The 26968-nt window shown below is 55.5% G+C and overlaps 1 protein-coding gene and 3 long non-coding RNA genes across 4 annotated transcripts in view; 3 read left to right on the forward strand and 1 right to left on the reverse strand.

Moving 5' to 3' along the window:
* Positions 1 to 1616: 1616 nt before the first annotated feature.
* Positions 1617 to 9798, reverse strand: LOC142409140 (uncharacterized). Its single transcript, XR_012775520.1, has 4 exons — positions 9579 to 9798; positions 9058 to 9150; positions 3496 to 3873; positions 1617 to 1631 (listed from the first exon to the last, which is right to left on the reverse strand). It is a non-coding gene; the product is annotated as an uncharacterized LOC142409140 (long non-coding RNA).
* Positions 9799 to 10583: 785 nt separating this feature from the next.
* On the forward strand, positions 10584 to 12953 carry HAND2 (heart and neural crest derivatives expressed 2). Its single transcript, XM_075500303.1, has 2 exons — positions 10584 to 11170; positions 12242 to 12953. The coding sequence occupies exons 1-2, from the start codon at positions 10616 to 10618 to the stop codon at positions 12338 to 12340; spliced, it is 654 nt and encodes a 217-aa protein (XP_075356418.1). The 5' UTR covers positions 10584 to 10615; the 3' UTR covers positions 12341 to 12953.
* A 1652-nt stretch (positions 12954 to 14605) lies between these two features.
* Positions 14606 to 17769, forward strand: LOC142409141 (uncharacterized). The gene is made up of 2 exons (XR_012775521.1): positions 14606 to 15992; positions 16675 to 17769. It is a non-coding gene; the product is annotated as an uncharacterized LOC142409141 (long non-coding RNA).
* A 1134-nt stretch (positions 17770 to 18903) lies between these two features.
* The window catches only part of LOC142409142 (uncharacterized), a 29796-nt gene continuing 21731 nt past the window's right edge, over positions 18904 to 26968 (forward strand). Inside the window, exon 1 of the long non-coding RNA XR_012775522.1 lies at positions 18904 to 19480. This is a non-coding gene — a long non-coding RNA (uncharacterized LOC142409142). The remainder of the gene's footprint in view (positions 19481 to 26968) is intronic.

Here is a 26968-nt window from a genome sequence, read left to right on the forward strand (position 1 = left end):
TGATTTTTCCCACTACTCTGTCTATACTGCAGAATGCAGACTGCAGTCTAGTGTAGAGGTCCTTGAAGTGGCTGTAAAACAGTGCTTGCAATGCCTTATTGCAATAGCATAGAGATCAGCACAGGCTACTTTGCTCAGTGAGAAACTGAGTAAAATTAGCCTGAACTGTGCTCTGCCTGCCTATGCAAGACTGGTAATGGTATATGAGCTAGCTCAAGTATGTACAAATTGTTTCCGTTAACAGTAGGCACATGCAAAACTTGAATTCATACAAATAGGTGCCACTCTGATGAGCAGTCTTGTTGGGTTAAGTAGCACAACTGGTACTGATGAGGTCTGCGTCTGTGAGTTTTTGTGATCTTTCTTTTTCCCACGGATGGATTTTATGGATGTTGTTCAATACATGATTAGGATTGATATATTTGAACTGTAGATTATTCTACAACCTTTCTCAGTAAAACTAGAGCTCTGAAATCACTTGCCTGTTCTATTAAAAAAAAAGAAAAGCACGGGAAAAAGGCAGTACGACCTTCAGTTAGCAATATGTAAGTCAATTTTTAACTGAAAGGACTTATATTGGAAAGAAGACATTTAACAGCATATGCTACCTCTGCTTTCTGCTTTAATAGCTGCTAGACTTCCCAGTGACCGGTCACTTAAAGAGCCATGCTGCGTGCATGTGTGTGTGCTGAGATAGGAAAAGCACTGCGCTGTGAGATTATAGGCAAAGCAATTGTTTCAAGCCCTGCACTTCCAAAGCACTGCAGCCCAGCAGCAAACCACCAGACCTACCAGCTATTCCCTGCTCTCTAGGTGACCTAAACCCAGATTTGGGTGCTCAGGGCAAGCAATATCAGGACTTGATAATAAGAAAGAACCAAAACAAGGCATGGAGACAGATAACAAAACATTCCTAGCACCTTAGGTGCAAACATGCTTGCATTGAATAAAACAGATTTAGGATGTATGAATGCTGTTTTACAGTGGAACATGACTCTGAAAAAATATATTTTCCATGAGGTAGATTTTTAAAGGTATCAAGATGCAGAGAGCTGTGTGTTTTGGTTTCCAAAAGTATCGAGGGTTTAAATCCTCAAAGGGATTTATATACTGAACCTGCACTTATTCCAAGGAGTGTTAGACCCTTTGCCACTCTGAAATTGTCCCCTCCCCTATCTTTATTTTAGCAGCGAAAATCTCTAAAAAACTGGCCCTGTGAAACTAAAGCTGTAATTCAGCTCCACGGGTGGATAAACGATCTCAAACGTTAATAGTTTCGGAGTAACTGGAAAGAAAATAGCCTAATGTGCTCATTATGAGATGGATGGTGGAGTATTACTTCTGACTTAAAGTTCTGCATATCAGTAAACTGTGAAAGGGTACTGCCAGTGGCACCATAAATAATCGGAGCATATCCCTGCAGTGGTCAGATGTGAACTCTTGTGCCAGTGCTGCTCCCATGGAAGTCACAGGGAGTTTCGTCGTTGAATTGCGGGGGGACAGAGCTGGGTCTCCCCGATCCGGGGGGGGCTGGGAGGGGGGATACTGGGTATTCTTTTCTATGTAGGTGTCTTCAGATGTACCTGCGAAATAGTTGAGTCGTAAAACCGTTGAATCCTTGTGTTTTGCTGCTAGAGAGAATCCATAAAAAGAGATTTATTGTCATATTTCCCTTTTGTGTTGTACTGTTCCCCTCCATCATAAAATATTCTCGTCGGTTTATAGCAAAGCAAATACGCAGCCTAGTTCATAAGCGCCAAAGTTTCCCTCTGTTGCACCCCGGCTTTCAGATGTAATTGAATTAGCTCCTATTTTTGTTGAAACTAGCGAGCGGATTGCTGCCCCGAGCCGCAGTAACGAGGCTTATCGAGACCTGATGTGTGCAGAGGGGTCGTTATGCAGGGACCGAGATGGACCCGCACCAGCCCGCAAGTCTGCAGGAACCCGTCCAAGCAGTTTTAACTTTTATTCTTCCTGCCGAAGATTTAAAGCGGCTTTGTACAACAGTCAAACAAGAATAAGCAGCTGTGGAAAATATAACAAATCATAAGAGCGGTTTAACAGAGCGAGGGGGAGCGAAGCCCGCAAAGCGAACCCAACCGCTTCGAGAGCCCTGCGTGGGGACAGCCGGGACGCCTGCCCTGATCCCTGGAGGCGGGGGGGGTGTGGGGGAAACCTCTTGCGCTGGAAAGCTCGCGGCTTCAGAGCAGCGTTGCAAAAAACCTCGGGCAGCATTTGGACCGGGAGATTCTGCTTGTGATTTTGATTTTTTGGTTTGGTTTTGTTTTGGGTTTTTTTTCCCCCGAAGATCACTCGCTAAGCGGTTTCTCCGGGCGGTCCCGCTCACCCCCCGGGCCCGGGAAAGGTGTCCGCGGGGCTGTGCGGGGAGAGGCGGGGGGGGAGGCAAGGGGAGCTCGCCCCAGCGGGCAGGTAGCCACAAGCCGGGCCGTAATTACAAAGCAAACAAGGGTGAAATATTGGATCGGCCTCGCCCGTGACAAGATCTGCGCTTTTTGCCGCCAATTTGTTTGTGGAGCTCTATTTAAAGGCGCTTGATTGAGGAAACGTTGAAAATAGCAGTTAGGGTTTCCCTAATGAGACCTCTAGAGGAAAGCAGTGGCATTCAGGGGCTCCAGGAGGAGGAGGGGAAGCGCTTAACCCTTTCCAGCCGCCCCCAGCCCGGCGGGGCTCCTCCCGGGCGCGGCACCGCCCGCGGGGCGCCGCCGGGGCCGCCGGGGGGGCCGGGGCCGCCCGCCCCGGGAGGCGCGGTGGGCAGCGGGGCCAGCCCGCCTCCTCCCCCTCGGCCTTCAGCGCTTCGACCCGCGGCCAGCGGGAGGGGTGGCGGCGGGCCCCGCCGGGACAGTGCGGGGGCAGGGCTGAGCATCCCCGGCCTCTCCCGGCGGGGGCGGCCGGTGGCCCCGGGAGTGCGCCCGGCAGGACCGCGCCGTCGGGGCTCTGCCTCCCGCCGCCCCTCGGTTCGCTGGGTCGGATCGTCGGGTGGCTACGGGCTCGTGCTTCAGCCCAGCAGCTCAAGGGCGGGCGGGAAAAAAAGGGGGCCCTTAGAAATGCTGAGAAGAGCGGGCATGCAGTGAGCAAGTACCGAGATGTGTCACATTAACATGCCCTGCGCTGGGGCCTTGCGACACTCGCGTCCGTGTATTCCTCGCTCCGTTTTCTCTTGCTGTGTGAGCCTGCCCCGGCACTCACTGTCGCAACCTCACGCAGGCGTACATGCTCAATTAGCGCCTCTGGATCCCGTATTAAATACAAATGGGATCTTTGGTAGAACGCATGTCGATAATATTTTGAAAGGTGCCAATGCCCGTAAGGGAGTGTGGGTTGCAGCCCTCTTTCAGGTTTCTTCCGCGACGCGCTAGCACTTGAACGGTATTGAAATGGCCCCGCTCTCGATTTTAGAAATCAAGTGTAGTTCCGAAAAACGGGGCTCGCTTTTGCAATGAACTGCCCGCAGCCTGCCGGGCCCTCGGGTCTTACCTAGGGCATCTCTGCTCTGCTCGCTCCTCTCCCCGGCCACCGCACCATCTTCTGCACGTACATCACCGTCAGCGTTTCTGTTGAACGTCTATATGTGTGTTTATATATATATATATATATACCTGGACGGAGATCAAAATAATCTTTTAGGGAATACCTAGTAAAAAGGGAACATTGTCTCTTCCTAGAGGGAAGAGAAATGAAAAGCAGAAAAACAAAGTGTTGACTTAGCAAAATACGTTCTGCACGGTGATGTAAAATATTTATTTTTGTTGTCGCATTTACACCCAACGCTTTGGCCACGGCTCCGTTTCCCTGCAGCTCTGAGGAGGTACGTGACACTCAGGTCTCCGTTTCCCGGCTTCTTCAGTTACTTTCCTGAAGAGAAGAATAAAGATAAATTTTTTTTGTTGTTTGTTTTTTTTTTCATCTAAAGTGAAGCAAATAAAAATTTTGCGTATCCACGGATCGGTTGTATCATCTGTAAGAACAAATTACAGTACGGCCGCGCATTTCTAGTAAAGCCTCCTGCCTTCTGTTTATGTTATGCCATTTCTGTTTGTAATTATTTTTATTTTAATTTTATGTCATTTTTAACAGAAGCCAGACCGTTTTTCCCTCCGTGTTTTGTACACAATGCTCTCTTTCTCGATAAGATGTTCTTTCCTATCTTTTCGGTTTTTCTTTTAAAAATGTTTATAGTTCCCCACGAGCAATCCTCCAATATTTCTCTCTTGTATTTTAAGGACTTGTCCCTGTCTTGCTTTATTTGTTTGTGTGAAATTTAGTTTGAAAGGAGATCAGAGAGAGCAGGAGGGGTTTGTAATAAGAGAATGACCAAGTGACCTAAAGGCTGATTATATGTCATTAACTGGAGACTTGGTGTATCCAAATTACCAAAAAGACCTCACTCAGCCAGATCAATTACACCGAGATACGCGCACAGGAATTGCGGTCCAGGCTGATGCTTCCAGCAAGTGTGCAGCCGACATTTGCAGGAGTCAGCTGCTGAGTTTTAAGGCGAGCCCGTGTGCTTCAGCCGGCCCCGGGCAAGCGGGAGCGGGGTGCGGGGCAGCAGGTACACGGGGCGGGGGGCACCGACAGGACGACACCGACGTTTGGGGGCGTGCAGTTAGGGCGAAATTGCAGCTAATTGTCACAGCTCCAGAGGGATCTTTTTGTTTTTTTCGAGCCAAGCCAGGTTGCCTTTGATCTATGAACGCGGCTTAAAGCCCAGCCTTGTTAAATGGAGACTTTCCATGAAGAATGACAATAGAAATGTTGATTTTTGTTAGCCTGAACGCCAAACGATGCCAGCCTAACCTCTGCTTCCTCCAACGCCTGAACTTCAGATGCTGGAGGACAAAATATGTATTAATGAAGGCAATTACACTCGCGAGCTATTTCATCAGCACCGAGCTCCAGAGCGGCATAAGATGCTCTTCCCCAGGAATGCAAACAACATTACGCGACAAAAACCTGTGCCTGTCTGTATAGGTACATGGGCGTATTTATCCATGTGCATGTATAGGATACATACGTGACAAACCCAATAAATAGAGACACACTGTGCGTTTACTGCAGAATTTTATAAGCCCTTTATTATTGTTCTTCTGACAAAGAAGGGGTCTTGGTTGGAGTTCGTTGTGTTTTTCTTTTCTTTCTGTGATTCCTGTCTAGGGTCTAAATGCAACTCTGGATCCTCGGTCACAAATATAAGCAATCCTCGAATAATTGCTTACACATGCAGCGGTAAAAGGCGCAGGGTCCCGCGCTTACCGCCAATCACTGCGACTTGCAAAATGGTCAGTGTCTTGGGTTTTTCTCGTCCCTGCTCCTTTTTTTTTTTTTTTTTTTTTTGTATACACAACGGCTGCGAGATTATCGTGCCTGAAATATGTGGGCGTTCATTACCGATAACAGTAACGTAAACCAGGGTTCCTCCACCTCCAATGGCAGCAATTAATTCGGGCCTGTTGGGCCCGATTCTGCCCTCTGCCCTGGACGTTGAAATCCAGGTTGCGTGAGCGTAACGGAGGGTATAAGTAGGCCCATTAGGCACAAGTCCTTTTCATTAACCCGCACTGACAGGTTGACCTTCAAATGATATTTCTCCGGTGCCTCTTTACAAAAATCCGTTTTCTTGCGGGTTTACGTTCTTCTGCGAACTCCGAAGCGACGGCCCAGGGATAGGACGCGTTGCATCCCTGGGACACGGGCTGCTTCGGCGTCCCCAAATCCACCCGAGAACGATACCCCTTTCTGATACGTTTGGTCCCGGGTCAATGACATCATGCACTCTATAAATTCAAACGCGACTCGACTTTTCAAGCCGTGCACCGGGCGGCTGAGCGATGTGGTAGGCAGCAGGGCGGGAGGAGGAAGGAGAGGCACCCTGCGGCCCCTGAGCCCCGGCCGCGCACCCCCGGGAGTTTAGGAGCTGCCGGGGCGGAAAGCCGTCGGGGGGACCGGCCGGCCGGGGCTGCGCCTCGGATGCAGGGGACGCCCTTGGGGTGCTTTTGTCGGTCTGACTCTTTGCTCGCTTTAACGGCACCTACGAAGTAGAAGGCAGGACCCGGCGCTGCTGCACGGAGCGGGGGACGCGTGGGGCCGGGCTCGGTACCGGGCACCGCAGCGCTGGCGCGGGGCCCGCCGCTCCCTCTGCTGCCCTGCCCCGGGCGGCTTCGTGACCCCCAAAATCGCCCCGCCGCTATCGGACGCTCCTCGACAAGGAGGTGCAGAAAAGGAGCAAAGGACTGAGAGGCTCGCTGCGCAGGCACCGGCCAGGCGCTTTTATGCCCCTGGCCTGCTCATTAAAAGGCCCGGCCCGGTGTGCCTGCAGCTCTCCCAGCCAGCTAGCCCGAGAGTCCACAGCAGATGTGGCTTTCCGACCACCCAGCGTCGGCACCTCTTCCCCGTTTCCGTACCGTTTCGTCTGATTCGGAGAAATGAGCTTAATTTGCAATTTAGCTTAATTCACACAAGCCCTGGCCGGGGAGGGGAGGGGGGCGGCGGCGCAGCTCTGTCGTTTCGTGATCCCCAAACCCCACCCTGCCCTTGGCCTGGAGGAGAGAAGCGACCTGGCGATAAGCGGCCCGGCGGCGGCTGAGCGCCGGGGCAGGGCAGCGGGTGGCCCCGGCGGTGCGGCCGGGGCTGGCCCCGCTGAGCGGGCGCCCGGCCCGCCGCCCCCCGCCGCCCCCCGCCGCCGGGTCGCTCCTCGGGCTCCTGCCTCCCGCTCCCCCGGGCGCCGCGGGGCGCCCACCGGGGGCAAGGGCAGCCCCCTCCTCCCGCCCAGCGCCGCGGAGGGCTGTCGTGCCGGGGGTGCAACAACCGTGGGGCAAAAGCGACGATACAGCCTCCCCGGCAAAATAACATGTAGAAAAAGTAAGCGGAGGAGAGAGGGAAAGGGAAAACCAGCCTCGGCACAGTCGCCACCAAAAGTTCTTAATTACAGCGAGCTAGGAAAGTCCTGTCTGGCAGCAGAGCCCAGATAGATCGCCGCCTAACATGCAACCATTTTGGCAGGGAAATAAGTGACATAAGGCGAGACTTTTTTTTTTTTTTTTTTAAGCGAATGATTCGTGCGCGAAAAAAATCGAATTGAATCAATAAATGGAAGATCGGCAAAACGCTGGTGCTTTTCAGCGGACTCTAAGCCTGGTCTCGGGGAAGATACTTTGGGCTACAGCGGTTCCCAAGGCGTTGATCAAACAGAAAAGGCTGTAACCCCTGATGGGGCAGTCTGAGTAGTTAAAAGCTGAGGGAGGACACAAGAGCTGCATTTGCTCTAAAACTGGCTTTATAAAATGCATAAACAACTGCTGGGGGATAGGAGGAAAAAATATATATATAAGATCCTGTTAGGTCCTTTATCTAGAGACCCTCTTTCTCCAAAGCTAATTAAGCAATAACGATGCTAGCTTTGGAGACTGGTGCACTGATCGATATCTCCTGTATCTTTTATTACTTTTTCTCTGCCTCATGTTTTCCGTTTCCTTCATCATTGGAGATGTTATCGCAGTGACTGTAGTGGCTTGCCACAGAGACTGTCACAGTTGCAGCCCAGCCCGCAGTATATTTGAAAGCTCCTACACAAATAAGGAGCGTGCAAAGAAACACAACCCTGTTTGGAAGCCAATATACCTTTCCGGCCTTGACAATGCCGGCTTCTTCTTCACATCAGGGAAAATACCGCAGCAATGTAAAACTGGAGAACCGCTGCAGCAGCTCGGCGGATTTCCAGGCTGCGCCCTGCAGACTCTCCATGCCGAGCGGCAGGGCAGGCTGCCTGGCCGCTCCAGGGCTCTGCCTGCGCGCTGTGCCCACGGCCTTTCCTCAACTGAAAAATCCGCCCTGGAGGCACGTTATTTCCTTAGGATAATACAATATATACGTGTTTGCGTGTGCATATATAGATACAGATATCCATCAGTCACTTTAGTACAAGCATGTGCGCGTACGTATAAGATGTACGTGTATATACATCAGTCCTACATCTGGACTAGTTTTTCACTTTCATACTCAGTTTACACCCAGACGCGCACGCATATGTGTATATACTTATATAAATGTACGTCTGCGTTTCTGTTCTCCGTGCTCGTCCCCTCGCCGGGTCCAGCTCTGCGCTCCCCGTCCTGCCGAAACGCGGGGCCGGCGCCCAGCTTCGCCTGTGGTATCTCCCCGCCGAAGCCAGCCCCCCGGTACGGCAGCGGGCTGCTCCTGGGCGGGGGGGCTCGTCGGCGGAGACGGCCACCGCCCCGGCGAGCTTTCCCCGCCGAGAGCCCGCAGAGCCGCCCGCAAAGTCCCCGGGCCCCAGCAAGCCCCCATGCCCCGGCGGCACCTCCGAGGGCGAGCGGGGCGGCAGCCCTTCTCCGCACCGGGACCGCTCGGGCTTAGCTCGTCCCTCTCCCCAGGCGGTGGGTCGGTTCCCCACGGAGAAGCTTTTTCGCCTTCTGCCCCCCCCCAGGGCTTCCCCCCAAGGCATCCCCACCGCCTCTGCAGTGGGGCCGGAGAACGCACTGAGCTGCTGCAGAAATGGGACTTGCGGTTCTTGCTGCCTCCTTTCGCAGACTCCTCTGTCTCTATCTTTCTCTTTCTTTAATTTATGACCTCTTAGCTCCTGTTGACACAGTTTTCCACACTGCCTGTATTGTAGCGTTGCATTGTAACATACGCCGAATCCGGCTAGCCGTCAGGCAACACACCTAAGGGCGGGTATTTGATATTGTGCAGCTATTTAGTAATGCTCGGCTCCATTTGAAGATGACAACAATTCGCCTCGCCTCCAAGTTATCCATGGATTGCAGCTTGAGATCCATTTTCCCTTTGTAATGTCTTCAAGCTTACCAAAGCAAGACACCTAAATAGCTACGGGAGATTTCCTCCCGGCCTGGCCGTTAAACAAATATTTAACAGTTCCCTTTCGATAACTAAACCTGCTTTCCGCAGATGCTTGTCTTTTTTATTGCAGAAGCAGGAATGCGGCGAAATATGTATGTATTTGTTAGTAAAAGCTAGAAAATAAGCTCTGAACATGCTGTAAAAAAAGATTCGGTTACTTACCGATCAGACCAGTTAAACAAGCATGAAACTGATTTCAGGAGCATAAGTGATTCGGGTGAATACTGGTCGAGGTGCGTAGGCGCAGGCAGCAAGCTGGAAGAGAATCAGTTAGAGTCGGGTTTATTGTTAGTGTCTCAAGGCAATTCTTTCGGGAAGAAAATACCGTCCCTGGCCAAACCCTGAGCTCTCCGCTCCCTCGGCAAGCCAGCGGCCGCGAAGCCGCAGCCAGCCTCCGCTAACTTGGATCGCCAGCCCGGTGGCAGAGACGGCAGAGTGACTTCGTCTCCCTCCTCACGGGGACTGGTGATCTCTTTGTGTACATTAACCAGCAATAAAAGCCGAAGCCGGAGCGTGGCTGGGGCATGCCCACCACTGCCGGGCAGCCGACAGAGTGCCCTCCGAAGCTGGTTTTATTTGTTCCTCTACCCGACCGGCACAAAGCGCTTTGTAAAAGCGACCTGGGAGCGTACCGCGCTCTCACACAGATTTTTGCCAAGCAGCTCTTCGGATCCATACTGTACCTGGTTTGAGATTATCCGATATTTAAGTTTTAATGAGTCGGTTGGTTTTTTGGTTGTTGGGTTTTTTTTTTTTTTAATGCAGATTTTACAGTAAGGCATCTGCTAAACACTTGCATTAACCTCTGCCTCCATGACAATTTTTCCCCCCTTGTTTTAATTACATTATGGATGCGGAGGGGCAGCCAATCCTAAAAGAGGAGCGCGGCAATTAGCAGGGCGAACATCAAAAAGTTTTATTGCGGAGGGCGGCGGGCCCCGCCCCCGCCGCCAGCCATTGGCGGCCGCCGCTTCTGACGACATATATTAACCCGAGCGGCCCTAAACATGTAGCTGTACATGGAGATCGTGCCGGGGAGCCCTGCCAGTGCCCCGCGCCGCGCCGAGCCCCGCCGCCGCCCGCCGCCGCCGCCGCCGCCGCGCCCGGCCGAGCCGAGCGGCGCGGATGCCCCAAGGAGCGCCGGGGCGCTGACCCCCGCGGCGCGGCGGGCAGGGATGTTTGCGCCCGCCCGGCACTGACGGCCCCGCCGCCGCCGCGCAGGGCAGAGGGGAGCGCCGCCCGCCCGCCCGCCCCGAGCCGGGGGCGCATGGAGGGGGGCCGCGTGTAAGTACCAGGCGGCCGGGCCGCGGCGGACTTGGCTAGAGCGGAGGGAAGCAAGAGGCCAGGAAGACCCCGGGCTGGGAAGCCAAGCCATTTTGTTTTGGTCGACTTCTCTCCGTAGCCTTTTTTTTTTTTTTTTTTTTCTCCTGTGCGCGCTTCCTCGAAGACCCGGCCCCGGGCGAGGAGGAGGAGGAGGAGGAGGTGGAGGCACAACGCATGAGCGGCGGCGGCGGCGCCTGGGGAGGGGGGATCGCTCGGGCACCCGCGGGGACTCTGCAGCAGCGCCCTATGGAGAGGCAGCGGGCAGCGGGGCAGTGCTGAGGGGTGAGCGGCGGGGAGCATCTCCCGCCGGTGCGGCGGGGGGTGGGGGGCGGGCGGGGAGGGGAAACCTTTGTCTCGGGGCCCGGGGGGGCGGGGTGGGGTGCGCTAGGGAGCGGGGATGAGTCTAGTGGGCGGCTTCCCCCACCACCCGGTGGTGCACCATGAGGGCTACCCTTTCGCCGCCGCCGCCGCTGCCGCCGCCGCCGCCGCCACCCGCTGCGGCCACGAGGAGAACCCCTACTTCCACGGCTGGCTCATCAGCAGCCACCCGGAGATGTCCCCCCCCGACTACAGCATGGCTCTGTCCTACAGCCCCGAGTACGCCAACGGGGCGCCGGGCATGGACCACTCCCATTACGGGGGGGTGCCGCCCGGGAACGGCCCGCCCGGGCTCGGGGGGCCCCGGCCGGTGAAGCGCAGGGGCACGGCGAACCGCAAGGAGCGGCGCAGGACTCAGAGCATCAACAGCGCCTTCGCGGAGCTGCGGGAGTGCATCCCCAACGTGCCCGCCGACACCAAGCTCTCCAAGATCAAAACCCTCCGCCTGGCCACCAGCTACATCGCCTACCTCATGGACCTGCTGGCGAAGGATGACCAGAACGGGGAGGCGGAGGCCTTCAAGGCAGAGATCAAGAAGACAGACGTGAAGGAGGAGAAGAGGAAGAAAGAGCTGGTCAGTGCTCCGGGACGGGGCGGGAAGGGACGGGACGGGACGCGACGCGACGCGACGGGGCGGGGGGGCCGCGGAGAGGGGGCTGCCCGGCCGCCCGCCGGCGCCCCGTCCCCGCGCACCCGGCGCTCGGCTGGGTCGGGTGGCCGGGTGATGTCCGTGGGGGACACCTCGGTCCCGCCCGCCCCCGGACGTACCTGCGGGCCGAGGGCGGCACAGGGCACAGCCCCGCGCGGCCCCCGGCTCTCGCAGAGCGCCCGGATCCGGCCCGGCGGCCGCGAGCAGCCGCGGGGGACACGCCGCGACAGTAGGGCCCCCGGGGGGTCCGTTCCCGGGCTCGGGCTTGTCCCGGATCCCAAAGCGCGGTCCCGCCAGCGACAAGCCTCCGCGCTCTCGAATAGAAGGCTGGAGGCGCGGTTACCTGCTGCGCCCAGCCCGGCTTGAAACCCTCGGCAAGCCCTGGGCTCGCAGCGCGGGGCTCTCCTCCCGCCCCTGCGCTCCGCGCTCGAACGTTTTGGCTTCCACGGGAAGAGTCGGCCTCGACGAGGCGGCGCAGCCCAGTTTCGTGCAGGCCCCGCGGCACGCTCGGGCGGTGTTCTCGCAGATGCCGGTGGCCGCAGGCCCGATGTCCGGCCACGGTCCGTGCCCGCGCCCAGCTCCTTCCCGCGGCCCGGGCGGGGAGGGGTAGCGCGGACCTGCCCGTAATCCCCGTCCCCGCGCAGCCGCCAGCCCGCCCGCCGTGCCTCCGAGCCCCGGGGCCCAGGGCCCGCCGCGGGAGGGCAGCGGTGGTGGCGCGGGGCAGGGCTCGGCCTCGGCCCGGGAGCGCGGGCGGCCGCGCAGAACGCGGGGCCGCTCCCACGGGGGCGGCTTGGCCCGGGCGAGGCCCCGCGGAGGCCGCCCCGCTTTGTCCCCTGCAGCCCGGAGGCCTCGGCAGGAGCCCGCGTCTCCGCGCAGCTTTCCCTCTGAGGGCAGGGCAGAGGCGACCTAGAAAGGGGAGGAATCTCTCTAACCTTTTTTTCTCCTCTCCCCCTTCTCTTCTCTCTCTCTCTTTCCCGCCGCATCCTGTCTCCCCAGAACGAAATCTTGAAAAGCACAGTTAGCAGCAACGATAAGAAAACCAAAGGGAGGACTGGCTGGCCGCAGCATGTCTGGGCTTTGGAGCTCAAGCAGTGAGCACGGCAGGACTGGAGGAGCCGTCCTCTTAGTCTCGGTAGCGAGCTCTCCTCTGAGGACTCTTTGTATTTGGAATCGTCCAGTTTATTTATGTGCAATTTCTCCCCCAACCCCCCCACATGTGGATATTTGAAGGAGAGGGAAAAAGCATTCCATATATGAAGAGGAAACTCCAGCTTGGTAAGGGGTAATGTCTCTAATAGTTTCGTGAATGTTATTTGCTCTGTATAAAACACACGGGGAAAACAGAACCATAGAAAAGGAAAAAAGAAAAAAAAAATCCCTCCCTGGCATTAGTGTGTATGTGAAGTGTATCTTTAATACTTGGCCTTTTGGATATAAATATTCATGGGATTATAAAGTTATATTTCAACAGAAGCAGTTGCACCAATGTTTCGGTTGACTCGGTATTTAGTGTTGTAATTTTGTTGTGGTCGTTCAGTATTTGAAGGTGTTTTCAACAGTTATTGGTTATGTGCACTTCCGTCCGTAAGGGAAAAAGTGGAATCTAATTAATATTGAAGGTGTAAACGTTGTAAGTACTCAATAAACCACTGTGTGTGTTTTTTACAAAACCAAAAAAAAAAAAAAAAAGAAAAAGGAAAAAAGAAAACCCAAATCTTTTTATGTTTTATACCTCAAAATGTTTTGAATAACAGCGTTGTTTATGGCTTTTTTTCATAATATTTAAAATATTCGGAAGTAAACTAAATTATAAAGATGGCTCCTAAGTTTATTTTTAAACAAGTGACTGAGTGAAAGGAGGGGTAGAGGGAGGGATCTCGCCAGCCCCGTGAGTGTTGAACAGAAACCGGCAGTTCAGCTGAATAGGAATTCCTTGTGGTGGTGTTCTCCAGGCAGGAGACCTACTGCTGACGGGAAACGGACAAGGGTGCAAACCCCGGGCGATCAGAAATGGCAGAGACGCGCGGTTTTCTGGCCGCCGAGGCCGGGCGCTGGCGGGAGCCGAGCCCGGAGCGGGGCCGGGCGGCGGGCGGCCCCGCGGGAGCGGCTTCCCGGAGGGGAGCCGGGGGCAGGCGAGGGAGGCCGGAGGGCTTTGCTCGGGGTGATTATGTAGCAGGTAATTTTACGTCAGGGAAGAAAGAGCCAACAAGGCGAGGGATTTGCGGGCGGGGGGCGATATGTAAGATTTACAATGAGCTACGGTGGACTTAATATTAACTTTGTGGCTCCCAAAACTCTCCTGCGTTGCACGTTTCCAGTCCGCCACAGCGAGCATTACTTCTTTTTTTTAACCTTTTTTCTGACTGCAAACTGCAGCAGCCCGTGCTCTGGCTCTTTTTAGTACGTTCATCTGCTTTTAGTACCATCATCAGTATGATCTCTCTTCCCTTGTATCTGCGCAGTTATCTCTCGCCCCGTCTGCCGGCTCCTTTACAAGGCTCCCGGTGCCAGGCCGGTGGCTTTTCTGCTCCCCGGTGCCGGGGCGAGCTGCAGACATTCAGCGCTGGGAGATGCGTGGCATCCCTCTGTATCGTAGGCAGGCAAGGAGAAAAATTAAAGCTTTTTACATAAAGAAGCTGCTCCAGGTATTTTTGGCAATTCCCGGTTAAGCGCAAGGTTTTCCACCTTTTCCATAATAAAATTCGGGTTCGTATTTTAAACCCTTGCTTAAATCATCTCGACTTAAACCAAGCTGGCTCTCTCTCCAGGTCCAGGGCTGCATACCTGCCTGCCTTCCCCTGCCGCCGCGCCTAAGGAAGTGGCTCCCGACGAGACCCGGCGCTAAGCGTAGGTAGATGTGCAATTGCCCATAAAAAGATAAGGGAGCCCCTGCGCCGTTTCGCCGCCCCTGCTGACAGTGGGGAGGTTGCGGGGTTACAACAACCAGACAGAAGTGATGTGCCCTCCCTCCCGTCGGGTCAGGCAGCCCGGCTCTGCGCTCCGGCGTGGGTCTGTGTTTACAGACACTTGCCTTTGTTTATAACACTTGGAGAGAAGAATCTCCCCCCCCGCCCCCCGTGTTTGCTTTTCCTTGCCTGTTAGTTGCCCAGCTGATAAACTGGAGCATCTCGCACTCCCCCCCCCCCCCGCCCAAATCTCTTTTTTTGTTTGTTTACGGCACGCCAAAAAAAAAAAAAAGAGGGGGCGAAGGATGGCTGTGAGGGCAGCACGTCCCCGGCAGCCTCCCTGCAGATGCTGTGTCTTCCCTTGACCGAGTCGCCGGGTTGCAGCTCCCACGGGGGATGCGCGGCGCGGCCGGGGGGCGGCGGGCGGCTGGAGAATCCTGGAGAATCTCCCGCCGCCTGGAGAATCGCCTCTCCGAGACTTGCCCATCAACAATTTTCCATTTTTGAAACGTTAATTTCTCAGAAGCGGGAGCTCCTCTGGATCCGCTAAGGACCACCTCTTTTAATTGCTCGCTAATGAGGATCTTGCCGTTTTCTCAGGAGCAGTCATTCCCGCAGCCCTAGACAGGCCGGAGCCGACAAAAATGTAGGTTTTGACGTTAAAAGCTAAATGGGGAAGCAGAAGGTAAATTGATGGTAGATGGGGATGTCAGTGCCCTGGCCCCAGCTCTCCGCCAGCGAGCCGAGGCCTGATAACAGCGGAGCGCTGCACCCGCACCCTGCCCGCACCCGGGGGCATCGCTGCCCCGGCGGCCTGCCCGGTAACTCCTGGGGGCCAAAGCATTTTGGGGAGCTTTTTCAGAGGTGAAAGGCACGCAGGAGGAGGCATGGCAGCCTGTCCGCCTCTGCAGCATCTCTGCGCTGTGCGGGTGGGGGGAAGAAAGAGAGGAGGGCAGGGGGACCGGTGGAGTGCAGGGGGGTCGTTGAAGCCGTGTCCCCGCAGCCGGGCTCATGGCCCCAGTTTACTCGTATTTTAGCCGGTCGCCTTGGCTGGGGGAATGAGGCGCTCTCGCCAGTTTCATGGCTGGGGGAGTGAGGCTCTCTGCTCTGCCTCAAGAGAAAACAACGTTTTAAAATTTTTTCTTCCCCTCGAAGAGAAACAGCAACAAAACTCCCCCGGCTGGCGTCCCGCCTCCCCGGCCCTCCCAGGAAGCGTCCCCTCGGCTCCCCGGGGTGCGGGCCCGGCTGCACGCCCGAAACGCCGCGGCCGCTCCCCCGCAGGGAGGCGAGGACCTCCCCGGTGGCGGCCTGTCCCCCCCGGGGCCCCGCGGACGCCCGGTTCAGGCAGATAGCAGCGTGGTTTTTTAGGGCTCGTCGGGGTTTTGGGGAGCGGGGAGGCAGCGAGGGGCCGGCCCGGCGCCGCAACGAGCCCAGGCAGCCGCTGGCGGTACTGGGTGTTGAGGGGCTCTCTGCAACGGGCAGGACCCCCAGCCCTGCCCCTGCTTTTTTGGGGGTTGTTTTACGTGCCCTCGTTGCTATCGGACGTGCATGGTACGCACGCATTCCTGCAGGCGAGGAAGATAAACTGTGGTGGGGCTTTTTTTCTTCGTTTTGCTTTGTGTTGTGGGGTTTTTTCACCTCCTCGTTCCCAGGAGCTTTCTGTGCGTCAAAAGACTATTGCAATAATTAGTGCTAATTTGCTATCGTTGTCAAAGAGGTGTAACGGGGCCTCTCTGGCCAAGCCGCAGACACCCCTAGAACAAGCGCCGAGACATCCGCGGGCAACTGTAAGGGTATAAACACGGCCAGGGGATGCCATGGAGACAACGTGAGCTTGAAAGGTGGGCGGGGAGGAGGGGGGGAGAAGGTTAATTATAAAACCTCTAAGCAAAATACCCTCCTTTTGCGCTTGGAAACCTACCCGTAATCCTCCTTTTTCACACGTACTCGCCCAGCGAGTCACAAATACACCCAGAAGAAACCTCCAAGTAGCGATGGGAAGGAAACGCATTCCGCACGCCTGCAGACATAATCCCCTCTGCTGTAACGAGGGGCTTATCAATGTTTTATATATTTTTAATTTGGGATTTTGGTTTTTTTTCGGGCCATGAAGTATGTGCCTTTGCAAACGAGCTCCCATCTTTTCTATTTCTAATTGGCCAATTACTGTTCAACTGTTCCAGCTCGTCCCGTACAACGGAGATTAAAGCAGAGTTGTTATCTGAATTACATATTCACATAAATTCTAGCAAAGCCGGGCGATGCGCGGGGCCAGCGCCTCTCTGGGAATCCCTGTACCCCCCTCTCCCCGTTCCAAACCAGCGTGGTGTGTGTCTCCCTCTTCCCCAGCTCCCCTCCCCCCCCATTTTCCTCTAGAAATGTCGTTGCTTTGATGATCCGATTGTAGAGCATTGATTACAAATTTATTCTCAGACACTATATAAGTCTTTATATCTGCTATTAGAGACATCTGGGAATGATTAGAGCCCTCCCTCCCCCGGCTCTGCTCCCTCTATCTTGCAGCGAGGAGCTAGAGACATGTTGACGTCAGATCAGACGGCTAGGAGCCATCCTGCTCTCCACTTGGGTGTAATCACGGCGGCGCTTTCCAAGCTCCAGCCCCGGCCGCTGCCGCCAGCTGGGATGCGGGTGCAGCGGGACGCGGCGCTCCCGCCCCGGGGCTCCTCGGCACAGCTCGCTTTTGAGCCCCCGAAGGCTCCGGCTCTTCTGGAGTTTGCCGCCGAGGTTGTTTGTTTATTTGTCTGTTTGGGACTTTGAGAAAGCAAAAGCGGTGCATTCCCCCCTCCCCCCCCCCGCCCCTCCTGCCCGCCCAGCCCCCGGCCCAGCGCTTGCTTTATCTCAGCCCGATTTCTCCCGGCGCATTCGCTCACAGCGATGTCTTCCAAAATAAATATGGAGCCAGGCAGATTTCCACCTTATGTCTTGGCAGGGAGAAATTAGCCCGGCAAAGTGCAGCGCTTACGTGCGGGCAGTCGCAGGCGCGCTGACGCCCCGCTGTCCAAAGCGGTAGTCGGGTTTACAGCGAGCCGGGAGAGCTGGAGGCCGCTGTAAAACAAGAGGATTCCCTCCCCGAGCGGCCCTGCTGCTGGCGGGGAGATGGCTTTGCACCTGCTATTAAATCCTAATGAATCGCCTCTAATTGAGAGCTGGGGCTGGCCGACGGTAACGCCGAACGCGCAGCGTTGCAGCTCTGGCTCGGCAGGACCCAAGACCACGTTTGCCACGCTTATTTCCACAAACTCTTTACTTCATGATTTTGTATGTATCGTACCACTCTTCTCCCCCGCCGCCCCAAGGAGATAAAAAATAATAATGGAATAAATACAACTTGAGCCTCCGCCGGCTGTTCGCAAAGTTTTGGACGGCTGACACTTGTCCAGCTGTACACTGCAATCAGTGCTACTACCAGGAAGGGGGGGGTGGATGAGAAAGCAGTTGATCTCGTCTCCAGAGGAAAGATATAATGTTAGACTATTTGTCTGAAGGATTACATTCTCGGGGTAAAATACGCCCCGCGTGACCCTAAAAATAAATAAAAAATACGCTTCCACTTCTTTGTTCCAGCAGAATAAAATAAAATAAACCCCCTAAGACACCGCAACAGTCCGCTCTGTCTATCTGTAATCTCGAAAGGAAAAGGAACATTTCCTTTCTGAATCAGTGCAAACGGTATGCTGTGCGCTCGGCTTCCCACCACGGCCACCAACCCCAAGCTCGGGCGGGGGGAAAAAGTGGAGAAAAAAGAAAGTAAAAGTAGAGGAGAAAAAAAAATATAACCCCGTGAAACAAACCCGAACAGAAAAAAAACCCCAGCAAATCCCATCGCTGGGCTTGAGGAGGGAGCTCTGACTGCTGGCGGCTCTTCGGCAGGGCTGAGCCTGTCGGCCCGGCACCTCTCCCCGGGGAGCCCCTGGCCCTGAGGCTGCCGCCGCCTCCCGGGCCCGCCCGGGGAAGGCGCAGGGGTCCGCAGCCCGGGGGGGTAGGCACGGCCGCGGCCGGGAGCCGGGCTGGGGGAACAGCGGCAAAGCGTTAGCGAAACAATGGAGGTCAGCGCGCCCGCTTCTCGGAGCCTGAATTTGCTAACCCTGAAGGCTGTTCAAAGCAGGAACGAGCCCCTGCGCTGCCCAAAGTACTCGGGAGAAAAATGTAAAATTATGTTTTAATGTATAGCAGTAGAGTCGTTCTCCCGGCCACGTATATTGAACAAACATGTGGGGATAATAGAGAGGACGATTCTCCTATAGGGGTCTCTATTTGCATGCCATATGTGGCTATTGGCTGAAACAGCTGCGTATAATGAACTTTTTAAAAAGCTAAATACGCATGCAAATCCATAGCAGTTTTCTAAAACTGGCCTAAAAGACAATGAAATGTCCTGCCAGAAAATAGGCGGAAGAGAAGATTAAAAATAATAATAATAATATTAGCTCCCCCCCCCCCAACCAAGCCCCAAGCCTCCGCAGGTTTGCTGGGAGCCCTGCCCGAAGGAGGACCCCGGCAGCTGGGGGGGTGCGGGGGTCGGGGGAGGCCCGGGGGTCGGGCAGCGACGCGGGGGGGGACCGGGGCGGGCCGGCAGGGCCGAGCCGAGGCGCACGGCCCGGCCTTGACTGCCTCTCTCCCAAATCTGGTTTTCATAGAGCGGCGCAGTAATTACCTAAAGCCATAACTGTCTCCGAAATTATTCATTAAAGTCATTCTCGGGAATCTCGCGGCGCTAGCGCTTACATTTATGGCCTTTGCGCCATCCGAGCATGACATCGCCTCTCGCCCTGCTTCCTCGCCGCCGTGCGTCTAACATTGCGGAGGGGAAGGGGGGGGATTGCGCTCTCTCGCCTTCCCCTCGGTGTGTTTGTTTGCCGGGGATTCAGGTTGCTTTCCCCCTTTTGGCGAAGGAGCGCGATGCAACCCAGCAGACACCTTGGGAGCGAGGAGGGTATTTTGGGGAGTTGCAGTGTTGTGCGGAAGATCATGTCTGTGCCCTGTGGTGCTGTCAGCGGTGACAGATCCCAGATGCAGCCGCTACTGTATGGCAGATTGAGTTTCTCAGCAGAAAACTCTCTCCCTCCCTCCCAAACGTCTTCAAAAACCTTCTCCAGATACTGCGGGTCACTTCGGCTCAAACGGGGAGAGAAAGGGGGGAAAAAAAAAGGCTTTCCCTCTCCCCCTCCCTCTCTCTTCCTCCCGCCGGATCTCTCCGGGGTGCGTGGGGGGGCATGACCGGGCCCTTCCCCACCCGCGGGGCCCAGGCCTCCCCTCTCGCCCCCGGCCCGCTGCGAGCACGCCGCCAAGCACGGGGACCCTCGTCCAGGTAAGCGGGGGGCGGCGGCGAGCGGGGCCGGGGCCGGCGGCCGGGGCTGGGGCTGGGGTGGTCCCCGGAGCCCGTTCCCCCTCCCGCGGTCGGGTCTCGCTGCCTGGCGGGGGTGACCGGGGGGGGGTTACCTGGAGTTGGGCAGCTAATGGGGGGTCCCCCCTGCCCCAGGCAAGACGGGGGGTGTCCAGGGACGGGGTGGGACCCCCCTCTCTGCCCCGCCGGCCGCGGCAGGAGGCAGCAACCGGGAGCCGGGTCCGCCCAAAGCCCCCAGCCCGGCGGGGCTTGGGCTCCCGGGGCGGGTAACGGAGCAGGGGTGATTTCGGGGGCTTTTAAGGGAGACCGGGGACAGGAGGGAGAGCGGGCGGAGGGAGAGCGGGCGGCCGGGCCGGCGGGAGCGGGGAGGACGGGCCGGCTGCGGACCCCGGGGCGCCGCTTCCATCACCGGCACCGGCGGCCGCCGCCCCGGGAAGCGGCGGAGGTCGGGAGCCCCCCGTCTTCCCCGCCCCCCCCCCGGCTTTTCCTCACCGCTGCAAGTAAACGGCAAGAAGCACGGGGTTTAACAGCGCCGGGAAACTCAACCCCCTCTTCGAGACATACAACTAGTATCAAACCTCCCGTCCTTCCCCCCACCCCCGCAAAATATTCGCCCCCCCCCGAGTGCCGAAATCAGAGGCCAAGGGGTGGGGTGTCCCCTCCCGGAGCCCTTCTCCGCCTCCGCGCAAGCGGGTGATGCTTAAGGGCTTGTTGCGGGCCCTGGCTGCGGTGCCCTCTCCTCCCCGCTTCAGAGGAGCAAGGCAGATGCCACCCCTCCGGCACCAGCGAGGTCTCCCGCCAGCGGATGAGCCCCCAAAACCCCCAGCACGGCGGCGGGGGAGGCCTGCTGCTCCCGACGGGCGATTTGGCGGGACAGCCTGGGTTCGGGGGTGCCCCCCGTGGGCAGCGCCCCGGACCTCATCCCCCTCACTTTCCTCTGGGTGGAAACAACCTGATTTTGCTCATGCCTCTTGGAAACGGGTCCTGCTAACCCCGCTCTCGGTCTTTCCTTCCCCAGATGAATTGAAAGGCTTTAATTCAACCGCTCGCCCAGCCCCCTTCCCTCTCTCTCTTTTTTTCTCTCTCCTTTTTTTTTTTAAAAAAAAAGCTCTTGCCTTTAGCAGAAGTATAATTGTGACCCTGCCTGATCCACAGAGCCTCCTGTTGGGAGCAGTTAGCTGTGGTTGCATTAGGCCAAAGGACCTCCCAAGTGGCGGTGGCCTGGGTGTCATAGGAAGGGACTCTGCACATTGTCCATTCTTTCTCATCAAAGTCCCAGGCACCGTGGAGCCAACAGTTTGGTGGAGCAGGAAAATAGTAAACAAGCCTCCCCCTTCCCTTCCCAATCCAGCAGCCCCAGATCTTCCTGGGACGCAGAAAAGGGAACAAACTTTTTCATAACTTTAGCTCTACGGTGTGATTTACATTTCCGGCTGCTCTGTCAGAGAGGCAGTAATTTACAGCCTGATAAAAAACACTTTTACAACACCAGAACATGTTCAAGTGGTGTCTTACTATGCAAAAAGATTTTAAAAGAGGACACACGCAAGAAAAAAGTTCATTTCTCTGCCTAAAAAGCCACCATGGCTTTCTGAAGAGACAAATGGGTTGAAATTGCAGTGTAGGCAAAAGAAAAAAAGAAGTAGATGCAGGCTGAAGAAAACGGGGATGAAATCAATCCTGGGCTTTTGTTTATATGGTGTGTATTATATGTCCACATTTCTCCTCTTTCTCCAAGGCTTTCCCTTAATGGATACTTCTATTTTCATGCTCTCGGGCCAAATCCTGCTTGTCTTGCCCCAGGGAATGCTTTCATTTGGGCATGGATCTATTGTGTTTAAACAATTTCTTTTCTTGAATAACTCATTTCTTCTCCGGAGTCTAAAATCGAGTAGGTCTGGTAGCGTTTATGAAAGGGGAAGCATCTTTTATTCAGTTCTAATGTCTCTAATCTGATATGGAAAGCTTTTCCAAATACCGGGGTAATAGCGTTACCCCTCCTTGAAGAGCATCCAGTTTGCTCCAGCCAGGCTCCTCCACCGGGGCCGGCAGGGCGGCTCTGGAATCTAATGTAGAACATCCCTATCCTGGTAGAGATGGTAAAGTTTAGCAAATTACAAATATGTGAATTTGGCGAACAGTTAAGGATTAAAATGATCAAACGATTAAAAAAAAAGAGGCAATGAATAAACCACATGTAGCAGTTGCTGCTTTCATGACTTTGGTAATTATTTACACCTGAATCAGAGTTTACTCCAGCCATGGTTTCAAAAGTAAACCCTTAAAGAATTTAATTATTTCCAGTTTTCGGCAATAGAGATGAAAAAAAAAGTGTAGGTTAGTGAGCAAATGCTGTCTCCCGAGCTCTCATAAAAGTCTTTACGTGCATTTCCATCCCGAAGATACACAAGCCGCCCCTCCGCGTCCCCCCTCTCCCTGACACACATGGGCGCGCACCATCATCTCTGGGCGCATTTATGGCCTCATGAGAGGGTGCTGAGGGGGCTCACATGGGACGACCCGGCTGCATATATATATATATATTTATATATATATATATATATGCCTGTGTGCGTGTTCAGCCGAGACACAATATTGAAGCATGTGTGGATGGACTCCCCGGCTCCTTCCTTCGGCTCTATAATAGCTCTGTTATTTTTACTAAACGATCAGGATGGCTCTACGTGACCCCTCGTCATTTAAAACCATTTTCTATCATTGCACGTGTGCCGGGGGGGTGGGGAGGGGGGAAGGAATCGACAACTCATTGAGAACAACCGGGAAAGCCTGTGATGTATAGCACGTTTTATCTTTATTTAGGCAACATGTCGTTCGCAGGATGGCCTGGGTTTCCATGCGCGGTAGGGGCACGAAGCACATCTATCCTCCGGGAGAGGCAGGCAGGCTCGGGGAGCTCCTGCGGCCGGAGGGAGGCAGGCAGGCAGGCAGGGCGGGCGCGGGGGCAGGGCAACCGCTCGTTCCCCTTCTGCCATTTTCTGAGTGTGAATTCGGCACTTTCTGGGGAAAAATAGAAAAATAAAGACGCAAAAAAGCGATTCGCCGCTGCCGGAGCTCCGCGGCCGCGCTGGCCGGGGCGTGTGCGGGGCTGCACCCCGGGGTCTGGGAGCCTCGGTCCCCGCCGGAGCCCGCCTTGCCGTGGGCACTGCAGAGCTCTGCAGGCTGCCAGTACTGTCAGTACTTCATTGCTCCCCTCCTTAAATCGTCCCCAGCCCCCGCCTCGGGGCTACCCTGGCATCCTTCCCGCAGCCGCGCAGCATCCTCCTGTGCGCTGTATCCTGGGGTCGGGCTGGGAGTTTTAAAGGGCTCTGAAACAGGCAGTTTGCCTTTAGGAAGCCGGCTCGGGCTTGACTCCGGTGGGGGACAGGGAGGAGAGACAAGCCGTGGGCTGGGTTGGAGGGCAGGTTTCCGCAGGCGGGGGTGTGCCCCCTCCCTGCGCTCCGCGGCCGGGCGGGGGTGCCGGGCTGCGCCCCGGCGGGAGCGCCGCGGGCGGCCCGCGCATCTCCCGCGCATCCCCCGGCGGAGGCAGGCGGGGGCCGGGGAGCCCGGGTCCGCCCGCCTCGGACCCCCTTTACTCTGCCCAGCCGGTGCCTGGCGCGGCGGGCCCCTGCAGAGAGCAGAAGGGGAAAAATATCCTCAGTCACATTTTCTAAACTTTCTGGAGCTTCCCTAAACCAACCAGCAACCTAAAATAAGCAGACCTGTGAGGGCTGTATACGCACCCCCTCTCCATGACCCAGAATGACACGCCGCTGGTGCGTCAGGCGCTAGCTATAGGAGTATTTGGGCACGTACGTATATGTTGAGGCATGGCTAAGGGAGCTGTGCATCACCTTGGGTTAGGGGCTCGGTCCTCAGGGTTTTTTGGTCGCTGGCTCCCACTCTGTAAAAGAGCTGTTAGAAATCATGTTCCCTGCCGGACGAGGAGCTCGGATTTTCTTTATTTATTTCCCCCCCGCCTTGGCGGAGGGAAGGGAAGGGAATATCACACTGGATACACACAGGCGAGGAGGCACATAAACTAACTGTAACTCATTTTCTACAGGTAAATCACCTCAAGCATGTGCTTAGTCATACTTTTTATTTCTGATGGCCGATCTTCGTACCAGATGTCAATACCGTTACGTTTATTACGTCATTCGCAATGCCATTACTCGCACGTCTTTCTTAATTTTGAAAACAAAGGTATTTTGTCCAGCCCTAAGAAGACGTACGCTAACCTAAGATTTAAAAAGTACAGCTTATTAAAGACGGGCAGCGATAGTTCCCACTGCAGCGTCTCACTAAAAGGGACAAGAAAAGAGAGATTGAAACATGATAAGGTCATATACTATACTCGGAGTGAGTCCAAGCTGTATAAGCACAGGAGGTGTTTAAAACTTTAACGTTTCTCTGTTATTTCTTTTGCACACATATGGTTTAAAATAGACAAAGTGGTCTTTTTATTTAATTGTACGTATATAGAGACATATATATATAAAACTCCTCCCGACGAGAGCTCTGACACCTGTTGTAAGCCTCAGAACAGGAGATCACACTGCAAATGCTTTCTGCATTTTTAAAAATGATAAACACTATTCTCAGACAAAATAGCTACAGGAAAGCTTTACTAAGCAAACGTCCTACGGAAATATCCTCGAGGTTGAATTAATCTTTGGTTGGGACGAAAAAGGTGTCGGATTCGCCCCGTGTTTCCCAAGCCGGTCACCTCCGAACAGAGCTCTGGCAGGCTTTTCGCTATTTTATTAAATTCTGTGGAGACTAGTTCGCTGAATTGGCTGGGGTTTATTTTTACTAGCTGAGTAGCGGGACGAAAAGCGTGGTAAAATTAAAAGGGCTTGCAGGGAGAGTCAGGAAAAAAATGTCATTTTCCCTTTCGCCGCAGCACAGAATACTTGGGGGCTCCTTCCCCGGGTTATCTGCACCCAGCCCGCGGAGCGCCTGCCTGCTGCTCGGCCGGGCTGCCCCGACCCCCGGGACCGCGGCCGGTGCCCGGTGCCCGGAGCCCCCGCACATCCCCCGGGCGCAGGGACGGCGCGGCCCGGCCCCAGCCCCCGCCGGCAGCGCCCAAGGGCGGGGGGCGAAGCCGCCGTAATTGTTTTCCCTGCAGATGTTGTGCTGGTATTGAAAGGACTAAATCCCAACTTCCAGGCACACAGCTGGGGTATGTTGTATCCTATCAATTCTTAACAAGGAGGCATTCTGGAAAGGCTCGTAAGGATATTTATTTTAAAATAGTGCGCTGAAAAGATATGTGCCGGGGGGAGGGGGGGCAGGCTTGGGCGTCTCGAGTTTTGTTTCTAAGCCAAAATGGCACAGTTCGAGTCGTGAACAAATGGTTTCCAGAGAATAGTTATTTTCTCTTTTTTTTCCCTGCAAAAAGTTTGTTTGAAGTTCCCGGAGTTTTAAATGTTAAATAATAGTAATACCAAAAAGAATACTTCGGGGCTTCTTGTTTTAATTTTGAAGGGCTGGCATGTGTGGTTTCTTTCTTTCTTTCTCTTTCTTTCTCTCTTTCTTTCTTCCTTTCTTCCTTTCTTTCTTCCTTCCTTTCTTTCTTCCTTCCTTCCTTCCTTCCTTCCTTCCTTCCTTCCTTCCTTCCTTCCTTCCTTCCTTCCTATCGTTCTTTCTCTCTTTCTGTCGTTCTTTCTATGGTTCTCCCTCTCCCCCTCTCCCCCTCTTTTTCTCTCTCTCTCTCGTGCCCTCTCATTTCCCCCCGCCCCCGTCCCTTTCTTTCTTGTTTTTGGAAACTCCTTCTTTCAAACGCCCTGTGTTCGGGATATTGTTGTTGCGCGTAAAAGAAATAAATAACCCAATAAATAAAGCAGGCTCCTGTTATGACAAGTTCCAAGCCAGAGCAACATTTTACGAGTTAAAAAAGCCCTTGAGGAAAAAGGAAAAAAAGCAAAAGGGTTTAATAACCGAAGCGCCGTCAGTTGCGGAGGTGTGGGGCAGCGGCGAGGGCGCTCCTCTCCCCCAGCCCCACCGCGGCGGAGCTGCCGGTGCCCCGGGCGCCCCGGGGGACGGGGCGGTCGCCGCTCCCGGGAAGGAGGGCTTGCGGCATCAGCCCGCAGGGTTTGTCACCGGCAAAGCCTCGCAGACCCGGCCCGCCGGGAGTGGGCAGCTCGGCAGGGCGCTGCTCTTCCCTCCCCGCCGCTTTTCTTTCTTTCATCGCTGCCAGCGTGTTAAAACGATTGCGAAAACAGCGAGGGATCGCGTCAGCTTTCTGTGAGGGCTGGACGCTTCCTGGCCGCCTTCAACCGGGAGTTATCCCGGCTCCGGGGGACGCGCCCGCGGCTCCTGCCCGCCCGCCCCGTCGCTCCTGCCTGGGGCGGGCAGCGGCGGGGGCCTGGGGTCGGTCTCCGCCGGGCGCCCTCGTTACCCCGGGCCAGCACCGCTAACCGTGCGGCCAGCGTGCGAACAACGGCATCCCGCTGCCTCGGGGCGGATTTCTCTCCAGAGATCGAGAGGGGAAAAAAAAAAGCTGTTGGTGGGGGAATTGTGCAGAGCCAAAGTTTGAAGACGGTTTGCTCTCTGCAGATGCTGGGAGGGGTCTAACTCCGGCCGGGGGGCGATCCCCAGCCGGGAGCGGAGCTGCCTCCCCGGGGCGGGCCGGGGGGAGGCCCAGCCGCCCCGCCGGGGATCCGCGCTGCAGCGGCCCCCCCCGGCCGGGCCGGCGGGAGCCCCCCGCTCCCCTAATCGCTTGCATGTGCCTGCGCCCCGGGCAGCCTCCTCCGAGCCGCGGCAAATACCGTAACAACTCGCGTGTCGTAAATTACAGAGACCTCACCCTGGCAGGGAGATGCCGGGGAGGCGTCCGGTTTGTCTGCAGCTCGGGAAGGCACGGGAGAAACCGGGCTTGCTGCTTCCCTGATTTCCCCTTCCCCTGTCTCCCCCTCAGCCGCCTCCTCCACGGATTCCTATATCGCAATGACTCACTGACACGTTTCGGTGGAAGGCAGCCTTTTTGTCTCTCCCCCCCCCCCCTTTTTTTTCTTTTTAAGCTGTTAACTCCCGTTTATGATCGAAATGTTACTCTGTGCGTTTTGTTTCGTTCTGGCTGCCATTGGTTGGCCTGGGTTTAATCAGAGGGAAAAAATTCTAGCCACAAATGTAGCTATTGTTTGGCTGGAGAGACGGGGACCGGAGGAGGAAAAGCAGAGCGGACGGGAGACCGTGGGTGACAGTGACGGTGGGACCAGCCATCCCTCTCCCGGAGCCCTGGTTCTGCGCCCAAGCCCTTCCCAAAACAGAGCTCCCTCTTTCCCCAACCTGTCTGCAGCGGTACGCAGAGGAGCCGGGGGCATGTTATCTCAGGAACATAATACTAATAAATGTGCTCATATGTTGGACATTCCCCTTGCCTGTTTTATAGGGTTTCACTGGTGGTGCTTAATGGGCTGGGTCACCGGGACTGATGCTAGCGAGGTTATG

The sequence above is a fragment of the Mycteria americana genome, chromosome 4, assembly GCF_035582795.1.
Source record: "Mycteria americana isolate JAX WOST 10 ecotype Jacksonville Zoo and Gardens chromosome 4, USCA_MyAme_1.0, whole genome shotgun sequence".
NCBI lineage: Eukaryota > Metazoa > Chordata > Aves > Ciconiiformes > Ciconiidae > Mycteria > Mycteria americana.

Excerpts from the sequence above, each read along its gene's own strand:
- HAND2 (XM_075500303.1), top strand. The coding sequence starts at position 10,616 with ATGAGTCTAGTGGGCGGCTTCCCCCACCACCCGGTGGTGCACCATGAG. Across the intron at positions 11,171-12,241 it reads AGAAGAGGAAGAAAGAGCTG|AACGAAATCTTGAAAAGCAC; the intron begins GTCAGTGCTCCG and ends CTGTCTCCCCAG.